The sequence below is a fragment of the Hippopotamus amphibius genome, chromosome 1 (genome assembly GCF_030028045.1).
Source record: "Hippopotamus amphibius kiboko isolate mHipAmp2 chromosome 1, mHipAmp2.hap2, whole genome shotgun sequence".
Taxonomy (NCBI): Eukaryota; Metazoa; Chordata; class Mammalia; order Artiodactyla; family Hippopotamidae; genus Hippopotamus; species Hippopotamus amphibius.
Window position 1 is genome coordinate 4,551,356 of NC_080186.1, and position 19,422 is coordinate 4,570,777.

The following is a 19,422-nucleotide window of genomic DNA, read 5'->3' on the forward strand; positions in this document are numbered from 1 at the left end:
TTGGCACATATCCTAAGAGTGATTTCATATATATTTTTTTAACTTTAATTTTAAAAACTGTGGTATAATACACACAACATAAAATGCATCATTTTAACCATGTTTAAGTGTACAATTCAGTGGTGTTAAATACATTCGCAATGTTGTACAATCTACTTCTAGGGTTTTTTCATCATCTCAAACAGAAACTGTACCTATTAGTGACTTTAATATTTCATAAACAAATATATTACAAAACGTTTTCTGAAAGACGTAAGATGTACATACAAACATCTAATAAGTGACTTGATTCTATTCCCTATTAGGCTTCTCAACACGATTTTCTTCCTTTTGTTAGAACCTTTCCTTAACTGAATGCTACAGAACCAATAAAAATCACTTTCAGATGGAAAAAACGTTCTTTGTATCTTCTCACAAAAAAAAAAAAAAAAAGAGAGAGAGAGAACAAAGAAAGCTTGTCTGTAGTGATCAGCCTTTTACCTCTAAGAGTTCCCTTTAGAAGAAAACTAGTGAACAATTTAAAGCTGGAGTATTCCCTTGCAATTTAGGTCCTGGGCTGTTCCTTCACCTGCAGTCTCAGTTTCTACTTACTAGACAGATATTGATTTCCAAAGCAAAATACGACTCTTTCAAAGGACCCTGTCAGTAAAAAGCACTAAACTAACCACCTCTTTTATACACCTCTAAGGACTCTCTTTTTCTATCCTCTACAAATCAAGCCTCTTAAAAACCAAGTGTCTGCTACCAGGGTGTTTCTACAGAGCCGAGCCCGCACTGACCTTCATAAGCCTGGTGAACGAGGTTAAACAGCCGCTCCGCCTGCGACTTGAGTTCCGGGTCTCTGTGCTTGTCAGGATGGTACAGCATACACAGCCTCCGGTAGGCCGCTTTCAGCTCTTCGGAAGAGGCCTGCAGATGGAAAAATCCCATCAGAGAACCATCAATGCTACTTAAATACCATCATGGTCAGAAGCAGCCCTGCAGCGGGAAGCCACCAGCCACTTCCCAGCGTGTCTGCTCCCTACATACAGGGCACAACGAAGTTAAATGTTTTATTACTTCAACAAGGCCTCTTTTTTCCACAGTTAATAAAGTGATCAATTATGTACATCGACAGCAACTGTGTTTTGCTGGGAAATGCTGCTTTCAGATGGAACGAAAGCTTTTGTCCCCACCCTGCCTCTCTGTGCTCTAAGTGGAGATGAGAACCGTCACGGAGACCTGCTTGCTCTTTAACCGGAGTTTTTTTAAAGTCAATCCTGCCAAGGTACTCTCAACAGGGAATTTGTTCAGAAAGGAAAAAAGCTATATACCATTAGACAGAAATGCCATGCATTTCATCAGTTTTCTGACAAAGGAAACTCAATGAATATTCATCCTTAAAAAAAAAATCAAAGACATAAAATTGTCAAATCAACACATTTCTATTTCACCTCTAATTCTAAAAGGTAGCATATAAAGCAGGCAAAAACGCTTTACAATCCTACAGTGCAAACAAAAGCCTCCTCACCCCCAGCACCCGAAGGGCCCCTACCCAACACTTAACAACTCTCCAATTCTTGTAAGTAATCAATTTGAGGGAAAAATGTACCTTAAGAAGGGCACAGACGACACAAACAGTAAAATGGGCGCTGGTGTGTTTTAACCACACAGAAGGGAAGAAGGAAGAGGGACGACAGAGGTCTACTTTCTACTCCGCCTGCCTCTCAGCCGCCACGTTCTCAGAGACAGACTTGGTCAGAGGCTCCAGGAACACTATGCCACCTCTCTGGCCCGCCCCTCACGTGTGTTTTGGGGACGTACTATGTCTGATTTTATATCAACCTCAGGGACCGTTTTGGTTTGTCTGCCACACAGGCAGCTCTGTCCAGATGATCTGTCAAGTAAAGAACATTTTATTTTGAGAGGCAGCCCCACCATTTTGACAACAGAAGCAAATTCTAGGTCACTGACAAGATGCCAGAGGGGGCTGAAAAGCCAGCCCTCTGGGTGGAGGAACGGGAGCCGGTCCCCAATGAGGATGCTGAGGGTGGATGGGGCCCTGGGATCAGGGCCGGGAACGTGGGTGCACAGGAGAGCAGACACAGGGACATGATTAGTCAAGGGACTGAGGTCACAAGGGAAGATGTTAAACTGAATTTTCCTGTAATTTCCACAATTTTTCTATATCTTCCAATTCCAGGAGTAATGAGTCCTTTTACCAATGAAAAAAGGCAAACCTTTACTTTAGTGATAATTTTTGGTATGAAATTTAAATATTTTATATAGGGCTAAGTTATTCAGATGCCAGGGAATTTGTGCAAGTTTACCAGAGATCTTAAATAAGGAATTCTGCAGAGCTCCTGACGGAAGACGGTAACTGTTACTGGAATGCTATGCGCGGCAATCCCACGTGCCCAGGAGGAGAGGCTGTGGGGGGCCTGGGTGCTAACTCTTGGGCCGCTTTCTCCATCCGGGGAGTGGGTAGTTGGGTGGGTGACCTCTAAGGGCCTTTCCAGCTCTAACTGGACAGGGTTCTGTCATGAGAAAAGCTCAGCCAGACCTGGGCCACTTGGCTGTCCTTTACTCCAGACAGGACCCTCGAGGCTCGACTAGGCAGGAGTGCATCAGTGCTTCTAAATTAGCAGCTTCTTGAAGGTTTCCACTAACTGCTTCACTGGGAATGGTCAAGGATCTTGTTGACTGAGCATCCTTTTGCCTCCAAGGATTAGGCAGACATGTGCCCCGTGCCAACACTAATCTCTTTCTCCTTCTCCTCTTTGGTGTAGCCTTGGGGAATCACGTTCTGGAGCAATTTGTAGGTGGCTGTCCTCCTCCTTTCTCTGCATCTGGCCGCCTGTGTGATTTCCTCTGGGGCCACACACCAGCCTTCCTGTGTGATGGTTTAGAAAGCAGGCTTCGGGCAAATGAGCTTTCTGACCCTCGGCTTCCTCATCTGCTAAAGGGGACGACAAGTACGCTCCGGGGCGGGCTGGGAACGAAACGAGACAGTGACCACACAGTGCTTCTCACAGCGCCCGGCACACAGCAAAAACCTACTCACTGTGGCTCTTTTCTTTTCTTCTTGACACTGTAGACAACAGTACCTCTCTCACACTCACTATGAGGAGTAAATGAGATACATGTACAAGCTCTCAACAATGCCTTGCATACGGGAGCAATTTAGTCACTGCGGCTATTATTATTGTCACAATTCAATTTTGATATCCCTTTGGCAGCATGAATATTGAGACTGGGACGATTCAGAGAGAAGGCACAGCCCTGGTGCAAGGATGACAGGAACTTTCATTCATGAAGGCGCCCATGTTTGTGAAAATTCACTGAGTTGCATATTTATGACGTGCACTTGTTCTATTTCAACACGAACACGAGACTCAGGGTTCCCATCTCTGTGCTCTCTGTGGCTCCCTGTCTTTTTCCCACCGCAGGCATCTTTCCACACTTACGTCAATCATGCAACACATTCCTTACCACACTTACCAAAGTGCCACCAGTGCCAAACACCACTGTTTTGAGCAAATAAAGAGTTAACTAATGGCAAATTAAATGTGTCTTCTCCAGATAGGTTTACTTACGTGATGATGTAAAAGGGGCTTGTTCCTTCCTGAGCAGCCATTATAAATTACTCTCTTTCTGCAAATTTTAACTGTTACTTCCAGCATCTCATAAAAATTACAAGTGCAGGATTAAATAGACTTGACTGACTTTAGGTTAGACTGCTATTTCCTGGCTGCTGAAAGTAAACCAGATGACAAGGGAGTAGAGTATCTAGTCTGCAATACCTTCCTTAATCATATTCAGAAATGGCTTAACGTGCTATTGATTAACTAATAGAAAGGAGAAGTTTCATTTTTAGTAAATATCACATTCAATAAAAGGTTAGATTGGACTTTTTATCATAACTGAATAGCTAAGGTCACTGGTTCAATATTTCATACATGATAAACTCTTTCACTATCATAAAAACACTGATATCATTTCAAAATATGTGATATCACTGAAAACGATACCTCAAGTTACGTACTTATTTCTAAATTCTATATAAAATTAAGAGATGTATCCTGCTTTATGTCTGAAAAGGTTTCATCATCTCAATCATATGCTTATGATTTCAATGAAAAGTAAATCTATTATAAATTCAACCTTTATATATCATAAAATTCATAGTGAAAAAGTCCCGAGACCCACAGAGTTTAATGGTCTGTTAAAACTGTTGGATTAGATTTATACAATACAAAAATGCAATAAAGCACAAAAAAGAAATTCAAGGCAAACATTAAAAAATAAAAATATCTGTATATGCAGATGCTGTCTATGTAGGAAATTATAAAGAATCTACAAAAAAAACCTACTAAGTGATTTTAGCAAGATCACTGGATACAGGATCAGCAGACAAACATCAGTTTATTTCTATATACTAAAAGTTGAAACTTAAAACCACAATACCATTTAAAGTACCATCAACAAACATGAACCACTTAGGGATAAATTTAACAACTGCAGGATCCACACACGGAAAACTACAATGCACTGCTAACAGAAATTAAAGAAGACCAAAATAATGGCAAGAGAAGCTGCCTTCACGCATCACAAGGTTCAGTATTATTTGAATGTCAGATTTCCCCAAAGCAACCTATAGATTCAATGCTAATCCAATCAAAATCTCAGCTTTTTTGGGGGGGTAGAAACTGACAAGCCAATTCTAAAATTTATATGGAAAAACGATGTGGAGCAAAAAGAAATTTTACTCTCCTAGTTATTGTAAGAACCAAAATAATTCTGAAGAAGAACTGGAGGACTCACATCACTGGGCTTTAAGATTTATTATGTGGTTACAGTAATCAAGGCAGGGTGCAACCAGTAAAAGAACGGATATACAGGGCTTCCTAGGTGGTGAAGTTGTTGAGAATCTGCCTGCCAATGCAGGGGACACGGGTTCGATCCCTGCTCCAGGAAAATCCCACGTGCCACAGAGCAACTAAGCCCGTGTGCTACAATTGTTGAGCCTGTGCTTTAGAGCCCGTGACCCACAACTATTGAGCCCATGTGCTGCAACTACTGAAGCCCATGCGCCTAGAGCTCGTGCTCCACAACAAGAGAAGCCATGGCAACAAGGAGCCTGCGCACCACAACGAAGGGTAGGCCCCACTCACCGCAACTAAAAGAAAGCCCGCACACAGCACAAAAGACCCAACACAGCCAATAAAATAAATAAATAAATAAATAAAGTTTATTAAAAAAACAAAAAACAAAACAGATATACAAATCAGTGGGACAGACGTGAGTCCACAAGCAGACCCCTATATATATAATCAGTTGATTTTTGACAAAGGTGTGCAATACAAGGTAGTGCAAGGGGGAAAAGATAGTTTTTATAAAATGATGCTAGAAAAGGGGATATTCATATGCAAAAAAGTGAACGTTGACCCTCACCATGAGCACCTGTAAGAGATGCTCAAGGGAGTCCTGCCAGGTGCAACGAAAGGACACCAGACAGTAGCTCAGAGCCACAGGAAGAAACAAAGAGCTTGGTAAAGATAAACAGACGGCAATTGCTGTAAAAATGGTTTCTAACTCCACAATTTGTTTTCTCAAAGATTTAAGAAACTGACACATGGAAAAAAAAAAGAAAGATTAATCTAAAAGCCAGTCTTATAACTCTGGCTTGTAACTTCATACTCTGTTTCTACGTAATTTAAGAGATTACTGCATTATAAAAAAATGATCATTAGTTAATTTTTTTGACACACAATATACAAAAATGTAATTTTATGACATCAATAACTGAAAGAGGTGGGACAGAGCTGTAAAAGAAAGGAGTTTTGGTACATTATTGAAGTTAAGCTGGTATAAATTCAAATCACAGTGTTGTAACTTTAGGAGGTTAAATGTAATTTAAGGTGTTAAATGTGACCACAAAGGAAACAGTTATAGAATATACATAAAAGGAAATGAGAGGTGAATAAAAACATTTCACTATAAAAAATCAGCTACACACAACAGACACGAGGGACAAAAACAAAACAAACAAACAAACAAAAAAACCGGCCCACAGAAAACAAATAGCAAAGTAGCAGAAACAGTCCCTCTTATCAGTAATTACTTTAAATGCCAATAGATTAAATTCTCTAATCAAACGACAGAGACTGGCAGAATGGATGAAAACACATGACCACACTATATGCTACCAACAAGAGACTCAACTAGATCCAAAGACACAAACAGGTTTAAAGTGAAAGGATGGAAGAGACATTCCTTGCAAACAGTAACCAAAAGAGAGCAGGGGTGGCTATACTAATATCAGACAAAACAGACATTAAATCAAAAAAGGTTATAAGACACAAAGAAAGACATTATATATTAACAAAAGGTTCAGTACAGCCAGAAGATAGAATAATTATGAACTTATATACCTAATGACAGACATCAAATATATAAAGCAAAACTTGACAGAATTGAAGGGAGAAAAATAGCGTTTTATAGTAATAGGTGGAGACTTCAACATCCTATGAACAACCAGACAGAACATAAGTAAGGAAATAGAGGACTTGAACAGTACAATGAACAGACTTCATCTAACAGACCCAACAACAGAAACACATTCTTCTCAAGTGCATACGGGACATTTTCCAGGACTGACCATTTGTTAGGCCACAAGCTAAATCTCAACAGATTTTAAAAGACAGACATCATACAAAGTATCCTCTCCAACCACAATGGGGTGAAATTAGAAATCAATTACATACAGAAAACTGCAAAAGACACAAATCTGTGACAATTAAACCAGTCTTTTTTTTTTTTTTTTAAAATACAGACTTTATTCTGGGCAGCCATGTTCCTAGCTAAAAATATGGAGGTACCATTACCACAGCAGAAAGGGAGAATGAATTTCAGGGAATATCCATCAGTCACCGCCACATGAATGACTGACCAGCAACAGGAAAATATGGTATAGAACATTACACACTTGAATACGCTTGAATACAATGCAGTTATAATAAAGTAAGGCAGCTCCACTTGGAAAGTTGTTACAGAATGTGATCTACATTCAAGTTTCAGAAAAGCACATGTAAGAAATGCCTGCAAATGTTCACCAAATGACATGTCAACATGTTCACTTCTGTATTATTTAAAATAGCCACACACTGAAAATGCCACCACTGTCCACTCACAGGAGGATGAATGAGGAAAGTCTGGCACATTTACCTAGTGAGATTCTTTAGGCAGTGGGAATGAACACTGTTGCCATATGCAACAATATGGCTTAAACAATACAACAGATTAAAGAAAAAAAAATCACAAGGGAAATTAGAAAATACTTAGAGACGAAAGAAAACAAAAACACAACATATCAAAACTTACGGGATGCAATGCCAAAGGGGAAATTTACAGCTATAAATATTTACATTAAAAACAGGAAATCTAGAGAATTCCCTGGTGGCGCAGTGGTTAAGAATCTGCCTGCCAATGCAGGGGACAGGGGTTCAATCCCTGCTCCAGGAAGATCCCAGATCCCACATGCCATGGAGCAACTGAGCTCGTGTGCCACAGTTGTTGGGCCCGTGTGCCACAGTTGTTGGGCCCGTGTGCCGCAACTACTGAAGCCCATGTGCCTAGAGCCTGTGCTCCACAGCAGGAGAAGCCACCGCAATGAGAAGCCCCCGCAATGAGAAGCCCACACACCACCAAAGAGTAGCGCTCGCTCACCGCAACTAGAGAAAGCCCTGTGCACAGCAACCAAGACCCAATGCAGCCAATAAATACATAAATACATAAATTTATTAAAAAAACAAAAACAAAAAAACCCCAGGAAATCTCAATTCCCTGGCAGTCCAGTGGTTAGGATTCTGCACTCTCACTGCTGAGGGCCTGGGTTCAATCCCTGGTCAGGGAACTAAAATCCCCCAAACTTGTGGCATGGCCAGGAAAAAAAAAAAAAAAAAGGAAATCTCAAATCAACAACTTTACAACTTTTAGGAAACTAGAAAAGAATGAAATAATGCCACTGCAGTGACATGGATGGACCTAGAGATTGTCACACTGAGTGAAGTCAGACAGAGAAAGACAAATATCCTATTTTGCTTATATGTGGAATCTAAAAAAAGTGGTACAAATGAACCTATTTACAAGACAGAAACAGAGCCACAGAGGTACAGAACAAATTTATGGTTACCAAGGGGCAATAGGGGGAGGGGGAGGGATAAATTGGGAGATTGGGATTGACATATACACACTACTATATGTAAAATAGATAGCTAATAAGAATCTACTGTATAGCACAGGGAACTCTATTCAATATTCTGCAATGACCTATAAGGGAACAGAATCTAAAAGTGTGGATATATGTATATTCACTTTGCTGTACAGCAGAAACTAACTGAACATTGTAAATCAATTATACCCTAATAAAAATTAATTTAAAAATAAATAAAAGAAAAAAGAAACTAAAAAAAGAAGAAAAATTAAACTCAAGCTGGCAGAAGAAGGAAATCATAAAGATTACAGCAGAGATAAATGAAATAGAGAACAGATAAACAACAGAAAGAATTAGTGAAAAAAAAAGTTGGCTCTTCAAAAAGATAACAGAATCAACAAACCTTCGGCTAGACTGACTAAGGAAAAAAGGAGAAGACACAAATTACTAAGATCAGAAATGAAACTAGAGATATTATTACTGATTCTACAGAAATAGAAAAATTATAAGAAAGTACCATGAATAACTGTACACCAAAAAACTGGAAAACTTAGATGAAATGGAAAAATTACTAGAAATACAAAACCTACCAAGATTGAATCATGATGAAACAGAAAATCTGAACAGAGCTATAACTAGTAAGGAGATTGAATCAGTATTCAAAAACCTCTTGACAAAGAAATGCCCTGGACCTGATGGATTCACTGGTGAATTCTTCCAGACATTTAAAGAAGAACTAATATTAATCCTCAAACTTTTCCAAATATTGAAGAGGAGGGAACACTTTCAAACATTTTATGAGGCCACTAACTACCCTGATGCCAAAGCCAGACAAAGACACCACACAAAAAAGAAAACTACAGACCAATATCCCTTATGAACACTGATGCAAAAATCCTCAACAAAATATCAGCAGAGTTCAGCAGCATATTACAAGGATACACATTATGACCAAGGAGGATTTATTCTTGGAATGCAATGATAGTTCCACTATGAAAATTTATCAGTATAATATACCACATTCACAGAAACCTGATATGATCTTCTCAACTGATTCAGAAAAAGCACTGACAAAGTTCAACACCCTTCCATGATAAAAACACTCAATGAACTAGCAATAGAAGGAAACTTAAAAGATACTAAAAGCCATAAAGAGCTCTTAACAACTGAAGAAGACAAATTCAAAGTAAACATTATACTCAATGGTGAAAGACTGAAAGCTTTTCCTTTAAGATTAGGAACAAGGCAAGAATGTCTGTTCTCACCACTTCTATTCAATATAGCACTGGAAGTCCTAGCTAGAGCAATTAGGTAAGAAAAAGAAATAAAAGGTATCCAAATTGGAAAGGAAGAAGTAAAATTATCTCTGTTTGTAGATGATACAATCTTATAAACAGAAAACTCTACAAAAATTCCACACACACACAAAACCTTGTTAGGACTAACAAATAAGTTCAGCAAAGTTGCAAGATACAAAGTCAACACACAAAAAATAGCCACATTTCTATACATGAACAATAAACAATCTGAAAAGGAAATGAAGAAAACAGTTCCATTTACAATAGCATCAAAAACAAACAAAAAAACCTAACAACTTAACCAGAGAGGCAAAAGACTTACACAAAGAAATTAAGATGACATAAATAAATGGAAAGATACTATATATCAACGGACTGGAAGACAATATTACAATGCAATTCCTATTAAAATCCCAATGACATTTTTTACAGAAACAGAATAGTCCATTCTAAAATTCACATGGAATCTCAAGGGATCCCAAAAGCCAAAACAATCTTGAAAAAGCACAAAGATGGAGGATTCACACTTCGGTATTTTAAAATTTACAAGAAAGGTACAGTAATCAAAACAGATTGATACTGGCATCAAGACAGACATATAGACCAATGGAGTAGAACAGAAAGCCCAGATGTAAACCCTCACACAAATGGTCAAATTTTTTTTGATAAGCATGCCAAGACTATTCAATAGGGAAAGGGTAGTCTTTTCAACAAATGGTACTGGGATAACTGAATACCCACATGAAAAGAATGAAGACCGTTACCTCACACCATATACAAAAACTGATGTGACTGATTTTTGTGTTGACTTTGTATCCTGCAACTTTTGCTGAATCCGTTTATTAGTTTATCCAGCCCAAATGGATTAAAGAGCCAAACTTAGAGCTGAAACTATAAAACTCTCAGAAGAAAATATAGAGCAAATGCTTTATGACATTGGATTTAGCAATGTTTTCTTGGATATAACACCAAAGGTACAGGGCAACAGAAGAAAAAAACAGACAAACCGGACTTCACCAAAATTAAGAACTTTTGTGAATCAAAGGATACCATCAAGAAAGTGAAAAAACAACCTAGAGAATGGGAGAAAATATTTGCGAATAGTATATCTGTTAAGAAATTAATATCTAGAATATATAAAGAATTTCTAAAACTCAACAAAAACAATCTGGTTCAAATATGGCAAAGGACTTAAGCAGACATTCATATACCAAAGGAGATATATGAAAGGCCAAAAGCACATGAAAAGATGCTCAATATCACTAATCATTAGGGAAATAAAAGTCAAAGCCACAATGAGATACCACTCCACACCCATTAGGCAGGCTACTAAAAACAAACAAAGAAAGTGTTGGCAAAGATGTGGAGAAACTAGAACCCACGTGCATTGTTGGTGGGAAAGTAAAATGGTGGAACTTTTATGGGAAATAGTATGGCAGTTCCTCAAAAAAATTAAAAACAGATTTACCACACGATACAACAATTCCACTTCTGGGTAAATACCCAAAAGGATTGAAAGCAGGATTTTGAACAGATATCTGTACACCCATATTCAGAGCAGCATTATTCACAACAGCTATAACATGGAAGCTGCCCAAGTGCCCATCAACAGATGAATGGATAAGCAAAACGTGGTGTATAAAGATAATGGAATATCATTCAGCCTTAAAAAGGCAGGGAATTCTCACATGTGCTGCAACATGGATGAACCTTGAGAACATTATGCTAAGTGAAATAAGCCAGTCACAAAAAGAGAAATACTGTATAATTTTACTTACTGTTTAACAGGTATATACTGTTAAAACAGGCATAGATTTGAGTTCTGCAAGATGAAAGAGTCCATATATATGTATGTTGTGGTGACAGACACACAACCATATGTAAGCATTTAATATCACTGAACCGTATACTTAAAAATGGCTAAGATGGTGAATTTTATATGTATCTTACAAGTTAAAAAATTGAAAACCAAAAACCAAAAACCCAACAAAACTTGACAATGGAAAGAAAGACCTAAATGTGAAAGCTAAAACCATAAAGCTTCTAAAAGAAAACACAGGAGATAATCTTTGTAACTTTGAGTTAAAGACTTCCTATATAGAATAATAAAGGAAAAATACGTGTAAAATATCTATTGTATAGATTTGTATTCAGAATATACAATGAGCCCTCACAACTGGAAAAGACAGACAAGCTGATGAGATAACAAGTAAAAGACAGAAACAGAAACTTCAACAACTACCGCTAGAATGGCTAAAATGAAAAAGACTGAGCATATTAAGTCTGGGTGAGGATGTGGAGCAAAAATAAACTTCATTTTCAATAATATGAAAAGCAGCTTTGTTATCAGCATAGTTATAAAAATGACATCAATTCCTCCAGTTAAACAGGTTAAGGAAATGAGTCAAATGCTAGGTTTTTCCTAGTTGAATTACCTTAAAACTATTTTTTCCTTGTTAGAAAAATAGATTCATCATGGATAACACTGAAAAAACAGGTAAGAAAAACATATTTAAAAATAAAATTGTATTTCTTCTATAATACAATTGTAGAACCTGTTTTTTCAGTTAAAGATCTGTGGAGCTTTGTTTTTTCAGGTTTTATTGGTCACTAAGTACTTCTGACACCATTTTAAATGGCATTATCACAGTTTATATAACAATCTTCTATTAACAACTTTCATTTGTTTTAAAAAGGCTGCTGTGGACATCCCTATAGCTAAAACTTTTGTGTGTACCCATGACTATCTTTTTGAAAATAAATTTCTAAAATTGTTGGGTAAAAGGGTATAAGATTTCCATTGTAGTCTTTTGAACTGCTCTCCAGAAAGTATTTACCATTTAATTATTTTAAGTTTAAAAATTTAATTTTATCTAAGGAATACATAAACAGTTTATAAATAAAACTACTAGACTTATAACCCAAAACAGCATTCACCCCCATTCCTTGGATGCAATCACTTTCAAATCTTTTAGCATTTTTCTTTTTTAAAAAATAAATTTATTTATTTATTTGTGGGCTGCATTGGGTCTTCGTTGCTTTGTGTGGGCTTTCTCTAGTTGTAGTGAGTGGCGGCTACTCTTTGTTGCAGTGCAAGGGCTTCTCATTGTGGTGGCTTCTCTTGTTGCGGAGCACAGGCTCTGGGTTCATGGACTTCAGTAGTTGTGGCATGTGGGCCCAACAGTTGTGGCACAGAGGCTTAGTTGCTCTGTGGAACATGGGATCTTCCCAGACCAGGGATCGAACTTGTGTCCTCTGCATTTGCAGGCAGATTCTTAACCACTGTGCCACCAGGGAAGTCCCCATTTTTCTCATTTTATTTCTAAATATATTCATATCCTTAACTTTAAAATTTTAGATTTAACCTAAAATTTTTTTAATTTTAGATTTAAGAGAATTTAGTTCTCTTCCACTTCCTTCTGCTTATCTTTCTCCTCCTTTCTATGTAATTATCACAACTTTGGTTCAAATCAATGCAGTTTTTCTTTTTAATTAGCTGAGTTTTAATTATGACTGTAAATATAGTTCAAAGCTGAATCAAACAGTATACTGTACTATGATTACATTTTTTTCTTGAACTACTTTTTATTTTTCCTGGAGTTAACAACTGCCTCATCTTTTTCATTTGCTTTAGCTTTCTATGTCTCTGTTACGATTCTTCTCCAACTCTTCACAGTGTAGTTCTTATAGTAAAGACTTCCAATATTCCTCTCAATACAAAACTGTCAAATAGCCCATCACTTCCATTTATCCCCCTCTAAGAAGCATTCCTCCAAGAACTCTGTGCACTGTATTGGTTGTTAGGCTTGCTAAACAAACTTCATCTTAGGATCTCCTGTCACCATCTTCCTGGGTTGCTATCTCTTTTCTGTATCCTGTGCCTTTCTCTTTCTTGGTTTTATTCTTTATTTTGATGGAGCTCAATCTTCAGTAGTTTCCTCTACAAATATTCTCAAAAAAAGAAGGAGCTCTTGGAAATTAAAAATAAGATAACAGAAAAAAAAGACTGGGAGGAAAACTTTTTAGGCTTTGCATATCTCAAAATGTTCTTATGATCTGCCTTTATACTTGATGAATAGTTGGCTAGGTATAGAATTCTAGCTTGGAAATAATTTTCCCTCAGGAATTTTATTACATTGCTCCACTGTCTTCCAGTTTATAGTACTACTGGTGAGATATTTCATGTCTTTCCAATTCCAATCCTTGGTTTGTGACCTGTTTGGAAACTTTTAGGACTCTGTCTTTAACCTATGATTTCCTTTAGTATGGGGGTCCTTTTCTCCCCTATCCACTGTGCCAGTTATTTGGTCCTTCCTTCTCATATTAATTGTTTAATGTCTTCCTCTTCATTTTACTTACTTAATGTCTAAGAATTGATCTTCTAATTTTTAAATTTTACTTTTGTGGATATTTCCTCATCTTTATCTTCCAACCCTTCTATAGAATTTTTTATTTCTGTTATCTTATTTTTAATTTCCAAGAGCTCCTTCTTTTTTTTACATAGTATTTCTTTTTGCCATATCACCTTGTTCTTATTTCTTACACGTAATATCTTACCTATGTGAAGATTATCTAGTTTCCAAACTCCCCGCACTGTCTGCTTCCTTCTAGTTTCTCCTTGCCGTCTGCATGATCTCAGAATTTCACTTCAGAGCCTTCTGTCAAACATCTGACGTTCTTTGGCAATTGACTTACACTTCATAGTGAGACACTAAGAAGCTATTTGGGGGACTTCTCTGGGGGCACAGTGGTTAAGAATCCACCTGCCAATACAGGCGACACAGGTTTGAGCCCTGGCCCAGGAAGATCCCACATGCCGCAAAGCAACTAAGCCTGTGTGCCACAACTACTGAGCCTGCGCTCTAGAGCCACTGAGCCACAACCGCTGAGCCCAAGCGCTGCAACTACTGAAGCCTGAGCGCCTAGAGCCTGTGCTTTGCAACAAGAGAAGCCACTGCAATGAGAAGCCTGCACACTGCAGCGAAGAGTAGCTCCAACTCACTGCAACTAGAGAAAGGCCACTAGCTGCAAAGCAACTAAGACCCAACACAGCCAAAAAAATAAAAAAATAAAGAATAATAATAAATAAAATTAAAAAAAAATTTTAAAAAGCTATTTAGAAGCTCTGTATATGTGAACAGCACTGTCATCTGATGAGCTTCTCTGTGAAATGCGTGGGGGGGAGCCTGGAAGTTTCATTTGGCAGTCTTCCTCCTTGGTGGGCTAGTTCCTTAAGGGGAGAGCCCAGAGAATAAGTAAAAAAAGCTAGAAGTCTCACCATGCAGGGTGCAAACACCTTACGCACTCCCTGCTTTTGCTGGGTACTACTCTCACCCTCGATGGTCTATGTCTAGGCTCTAGTCTCTCTGGTTCAATTTCTCCAGAGGAAAACCCTCTTTTCTCCTGGCTGGGTGGGCTAACAGATTTCACCTCATCAGAGCTGAATTCTATCATTAAAAAGAAAAACAATCTTTGTCAATCTGGTAGAGAAAAAACAAAACAAAACAAACAAACAAAACACAGCCTTGTTTTAACTTGCATTTGTTTGTTTCCTAGTGAGGGTGACCTTTTTTCCACACACTTATTTGCATTTTAGATTTCTTCTATTTGTTTCCTTTGTATTGTTTTCCTATTAGGGTATTCATTTTTTTCTTTCTGACTCCAAGAGTTCCTTATATATATGTATATATACATTAGAAATATGAATTTTTATCAAATATATTAGAGTCCTTTTAAGTCTTTTAACTGTGCTCATAATTCTTTTGTCAGGTTTTAGTTATTTTCCCTTAATAAACACAGATGTTTCTCATTTTTACAAAATCAAACCTATCAATTCTCTCTTTTCTGCTGTGGTATCATGCTTAGAAAAGTCTCCTGATGACTATCTCATAGTATTTGCTTCCCTTAGATAATCAGGCAATTGAAGACACTGTTATAATTTCACTTAATTTCTAGCGATGGACACCATCTCTGCAATCAATGTGACAGCACATATTCAGAGTACACGACCACCCTGCTTTTATTTTCTGCCTTCATTTAGCAAAGTAAGCTACAGCATGTGAGGAGCATCAGTGTGCCTGAACCATGACTGTATCCGCCAGGACGGGCTAGGTCAATGGCTCTTAAGTGTGGTACAGGGTCCCCTGAGAGTCCCTGAGACCCTTTCGGGGCTCCACAGGTCAAAACTATTTTCATAATAATACTAAAATTTTATTTGCTTTTTTCTCATTCTCTCATAAGACTACAGTGGGATTTTCACATCATTGTTCTGTTGGTTAATGAAATATGTACTCGTATACTTTCCTGTTTTCTAGAATTTCTAAAGTGGTAGCTTCACGGTATAAACACAAGAGTGTCTCAGGTCTTCTGCTGCGTCCTTACTATCTTCCATTAGACCTACCTTGCTAACTGTGTATCTGTAACCTCATTACTGTTGAAAACACAGTGATTTTGAAATCTGTAAGTCTTCCTTGTGCCTGCACTGAAATACAAAGTACGCTTTGTGTCTTATTACTAAATATTGATAGCTATAACCCACATAAACAGAAGCTCTTTCGGGTTCTCAATAATTTACGAATGTAAAGGTGCCCTGACACCAAAAAGTTTGAGAATGCTGGGTTGGTGACACTGTGGTAACAAACAATCCAAAAATGTCAATGGTTTATCTCTGCTACATCGCATGCCGTCTCAGCTCAGCTATTTCCCCGCTTGGCAAGGTCCTCAGGTCCCCCGGTGGACAAAACTGACGCCCTTTGGAACCACTGCCGGTCATGGAGGCAGAGGGAAGAGCATGAGACTCTCTGGCTCGCTGGCCTTTCGGTGACTCAGCTTGAGCAGGACACAGAGCACCTCCACTCACACCACTGGCCAGAGCTGGTCACGGGACTCCAACCAACCACTAGGGGACTAGGAAGTGCAGCCGCCTCGCTAGTTAAGAGCCAATACTGTTTGGTGTAGAGCACATCTAACTTGTACAGTGATATTTAATTCAATACTTTGAAGACCTAATAGAGTATGCAAGTGACAACTTAATTATACCTCATGCCATCACTTTAAAAAAAGTAAAGCCACCAGGCTTTTTTGTTGCTGAAGCCTTTAAACTTCAAGCTCACATTTCCAGGCTGTATCTCTATTACTATATCTCAGCAACAAAGTCTCCACTAGCTATGTTCTACTGGATTTGGGACGTCTGCCTAATCACCACAATTGAAGATTCACGACTGTCCATATGTTCCATGACAATCTGTCTGAAATAAACTGCATCAGCTAATAACAGGCTATAATTTTTTATGATACTTGGTGCTCACACAATGTAAAGGAAAAAGCAGATATCTGAGCTAATTAACAGCAAGACGGCACGGATACTTTGTGCTGAGCGAGAGCGGCTCATGAAGAGAAAGGGCATTACAGATTATGTGGTGCCATTGAGTAGATACTGATCATACTAACAGGTCAGTTTTGTAAAGGTTTCCACTACACGGTCTGAAGCTTCAGCAAGAAAACTGCTCTCACACACAGCCCTCCCCTCTTCAGATGCCACTTTCCCTGCTCAACACAGTCTTCTACGCTTTTCACTTACATGTGGAAAAATCTCCGGAGGAGCTGGAGGTAAGCTCCTGTGCATGGGCGTTCATCCCCAAACAACAATACCCCCCAACGACGTATGTGGACTCACCCTCAACATCAAATACGATGCAGACTGTACTAACTCGTGCTACCTGACTCATCTTTGTAAGGAGCACCTCCAACAGAATGGGATTTCAAGGGAAACTAACCAATGCCTATCATCAGAGTTCAGCTCTACTTAACTGACAAAAGGAAAAAGAACTGTACCAAAATAAACCTAATCCACCTAAAGCCATTTACTTTTACAGATATCATTATTGGTGCCAGTACAAAAGATGATAAACAAGTAACCTTTTCTCACTGCAATGAAGAAACACAGGTGGAAGATAATCAATAGGCCAGATGAAAAAGGACAAGCCAGGCACGGAAAGGCGTTCCTTCCTCTTCTCACATGGCATTCAGCCTCAAACTGAGTCTCTGCGGGTGTGGGCTTACACTGGGGCCCAAGCATAAAGGCATGTGTTTGAATTTGCTCTCATCCTCTGGCACCTGATTTTAAACAATTTTCATAAGTGAAAATGTAGATTTACCAAAGTGATAACTGATAAACTCCTAGCAGATTCCTCTAGAATGATTTACTGCCAAAAGTGCAATGTGTTCCTCAATACAGGTACTCCACAAAGTAAAAGCACCCAGACAAGGTGAGCACAGTGTTAGCATATATTCACCATTTCCAGCCAGCATATTTACTAAGTGTCAACCCTGCTCTAAGTACCTCAGGAGGTACAGAAGAACTACGTCGTCCCTGCCCTCAAGGTTATAAACTAGGTGTGTGTGTTCCCTAAAACCCCCCACACATGGATTTAACTAAACCATATACAACAAAAATGTTAACATTAATGATGGAGACATAAGTTTGGGGCTGTCAGAATGCAAAGAAAACTTCGTGGAGGCAGTGGGATCTAAATGGGAATGCAAAAAGTGGATTTAATTTGCTTCAGTACTGGGGACTTCCCTGGTGGTACAGTGGTTGAGAATCCGCCTGCCAGTGCAGGGAACACAGGTTCGATCCTTGGTCCAGGAAGATCCCACGTGCCACGGAGCAACTAAGCCCATGTGCCACAACTGCTGAGCCTGCACACCTAGAGCCTGGTGATCGCAAAGAAGAGTGGCCCCTGCTCGCTGCAAGTAGAGAAAGCCCGTATGCAGCAAGGAAGACCTAATGCAGCCATAAATAAACAAACAAATAAATTTATAAAAAAAATTTTTCTTTGGTACTGACAATAGGCTGGGGCACTTCAGGGGAAAAGAATGCCCCGAGGAAAGAGGAGAGACAGAACACTGACAGCACAGCCAGAGTAAAGGCGTAGAGGAAGGCAGGAAGTAGGGAAGAAATTAATGTGGACACCTGTCCACCTGCTCATTCACTTGGCAAACATCTGGTAAGTACCTGTTATGTGCCTGCACTGGGCTAGGGACCTGATGGTGAACCATGGTCCCTGACCACATGGAGCTGGTTTTGCAGTGAAGAAGGCAGAACACCACTGACAAGCAGGCAGAAAATACAGAAAACATCTCATTTGTAAGGGGTTTTAAAAATGGAGCCAAGAGTTTGCTCCTTACCCAATAAACAATAGGAAGCCACAAAAGGTTTCTGGCTAGCGAAATGTCATCACTACTGTGCGTTAACATTAACTTGGTACAGCTTGACTAAAACTGACAAAAGGCAAAACCAGAGAGACCTGAAGAAAACTACAGCAGAAACGTAGGGCTGAGGTTATGAGGGCTGGCTGGCTGGCAGCCTAGAAGCTGACACGGAAATGAAGGGGTCAGAGTCGGCTGGGGTCGAGGGGGTTCGTGGACTGAGTGACTTACAGGGCAATCGAGAAGGGCTCAATGCTGTATGGAGAAGAAAAGCCAAAGAGCATCCGGTTCTTCACTGGGATGTGTGGGTTAGGGAGAACCTGGGAGGCAGCCAGGCAGCAGAGATGGGGGCCCAAGCAGAGCACTTTAAACCAGGTGAGCTGCTGAGGACAGAACCTGGGGGGATTCTAAGCACCGGGAATGAGCACCCGGCAAGGTGAGAAAGGAGGGCAAGGAGAGCATCGCAAACACAGGAGGGGTTCCGAGGCTGTCAGCAGGGTCACAGACGCATCTGCACAGACACGTAGCTAACAAAGGACTTTCAACGATACTCCCTCATTTGATACTTGAATACTCATAAAACATCTTGAGGTTGGTATAAGAATCCCCATTTTACAGATAAAAGCAGTGAAGATAAAAAAGACTTGCCTGAGATGGAGGAGTTTATCTGATTACGTACCCCTGACCCAAAAGCTGGCTAGAAATGATAACTTGCGTCGC

General features: G+C 39.1%; 1 protein-coding gene across 2 annotated transcripts in view; it reads right to left on the reverse strand.

Annotated features, from left to right (window-relative positions):
• The window catches only part of DNAJC11 (DnaJ heat shock protein family (Hsp40) member C11), a 67,678-nt gene that overhangs the window by 41,279 nt on the left and 6,977 nt on the right, over positions 1-19,422 (reverse strand). For both annotated transcript variants that reach the window (XM_057695024.1, XM_057695018.1), the window contains exon 2: positions 780-909. In XM_057695024.1, the coding sequence (XP_057551007.1) occupies positions 780-909 (130 nt within the window). The remainder of the gene's footprint in view (positions 1-779; positions 910-19,422) is intronic.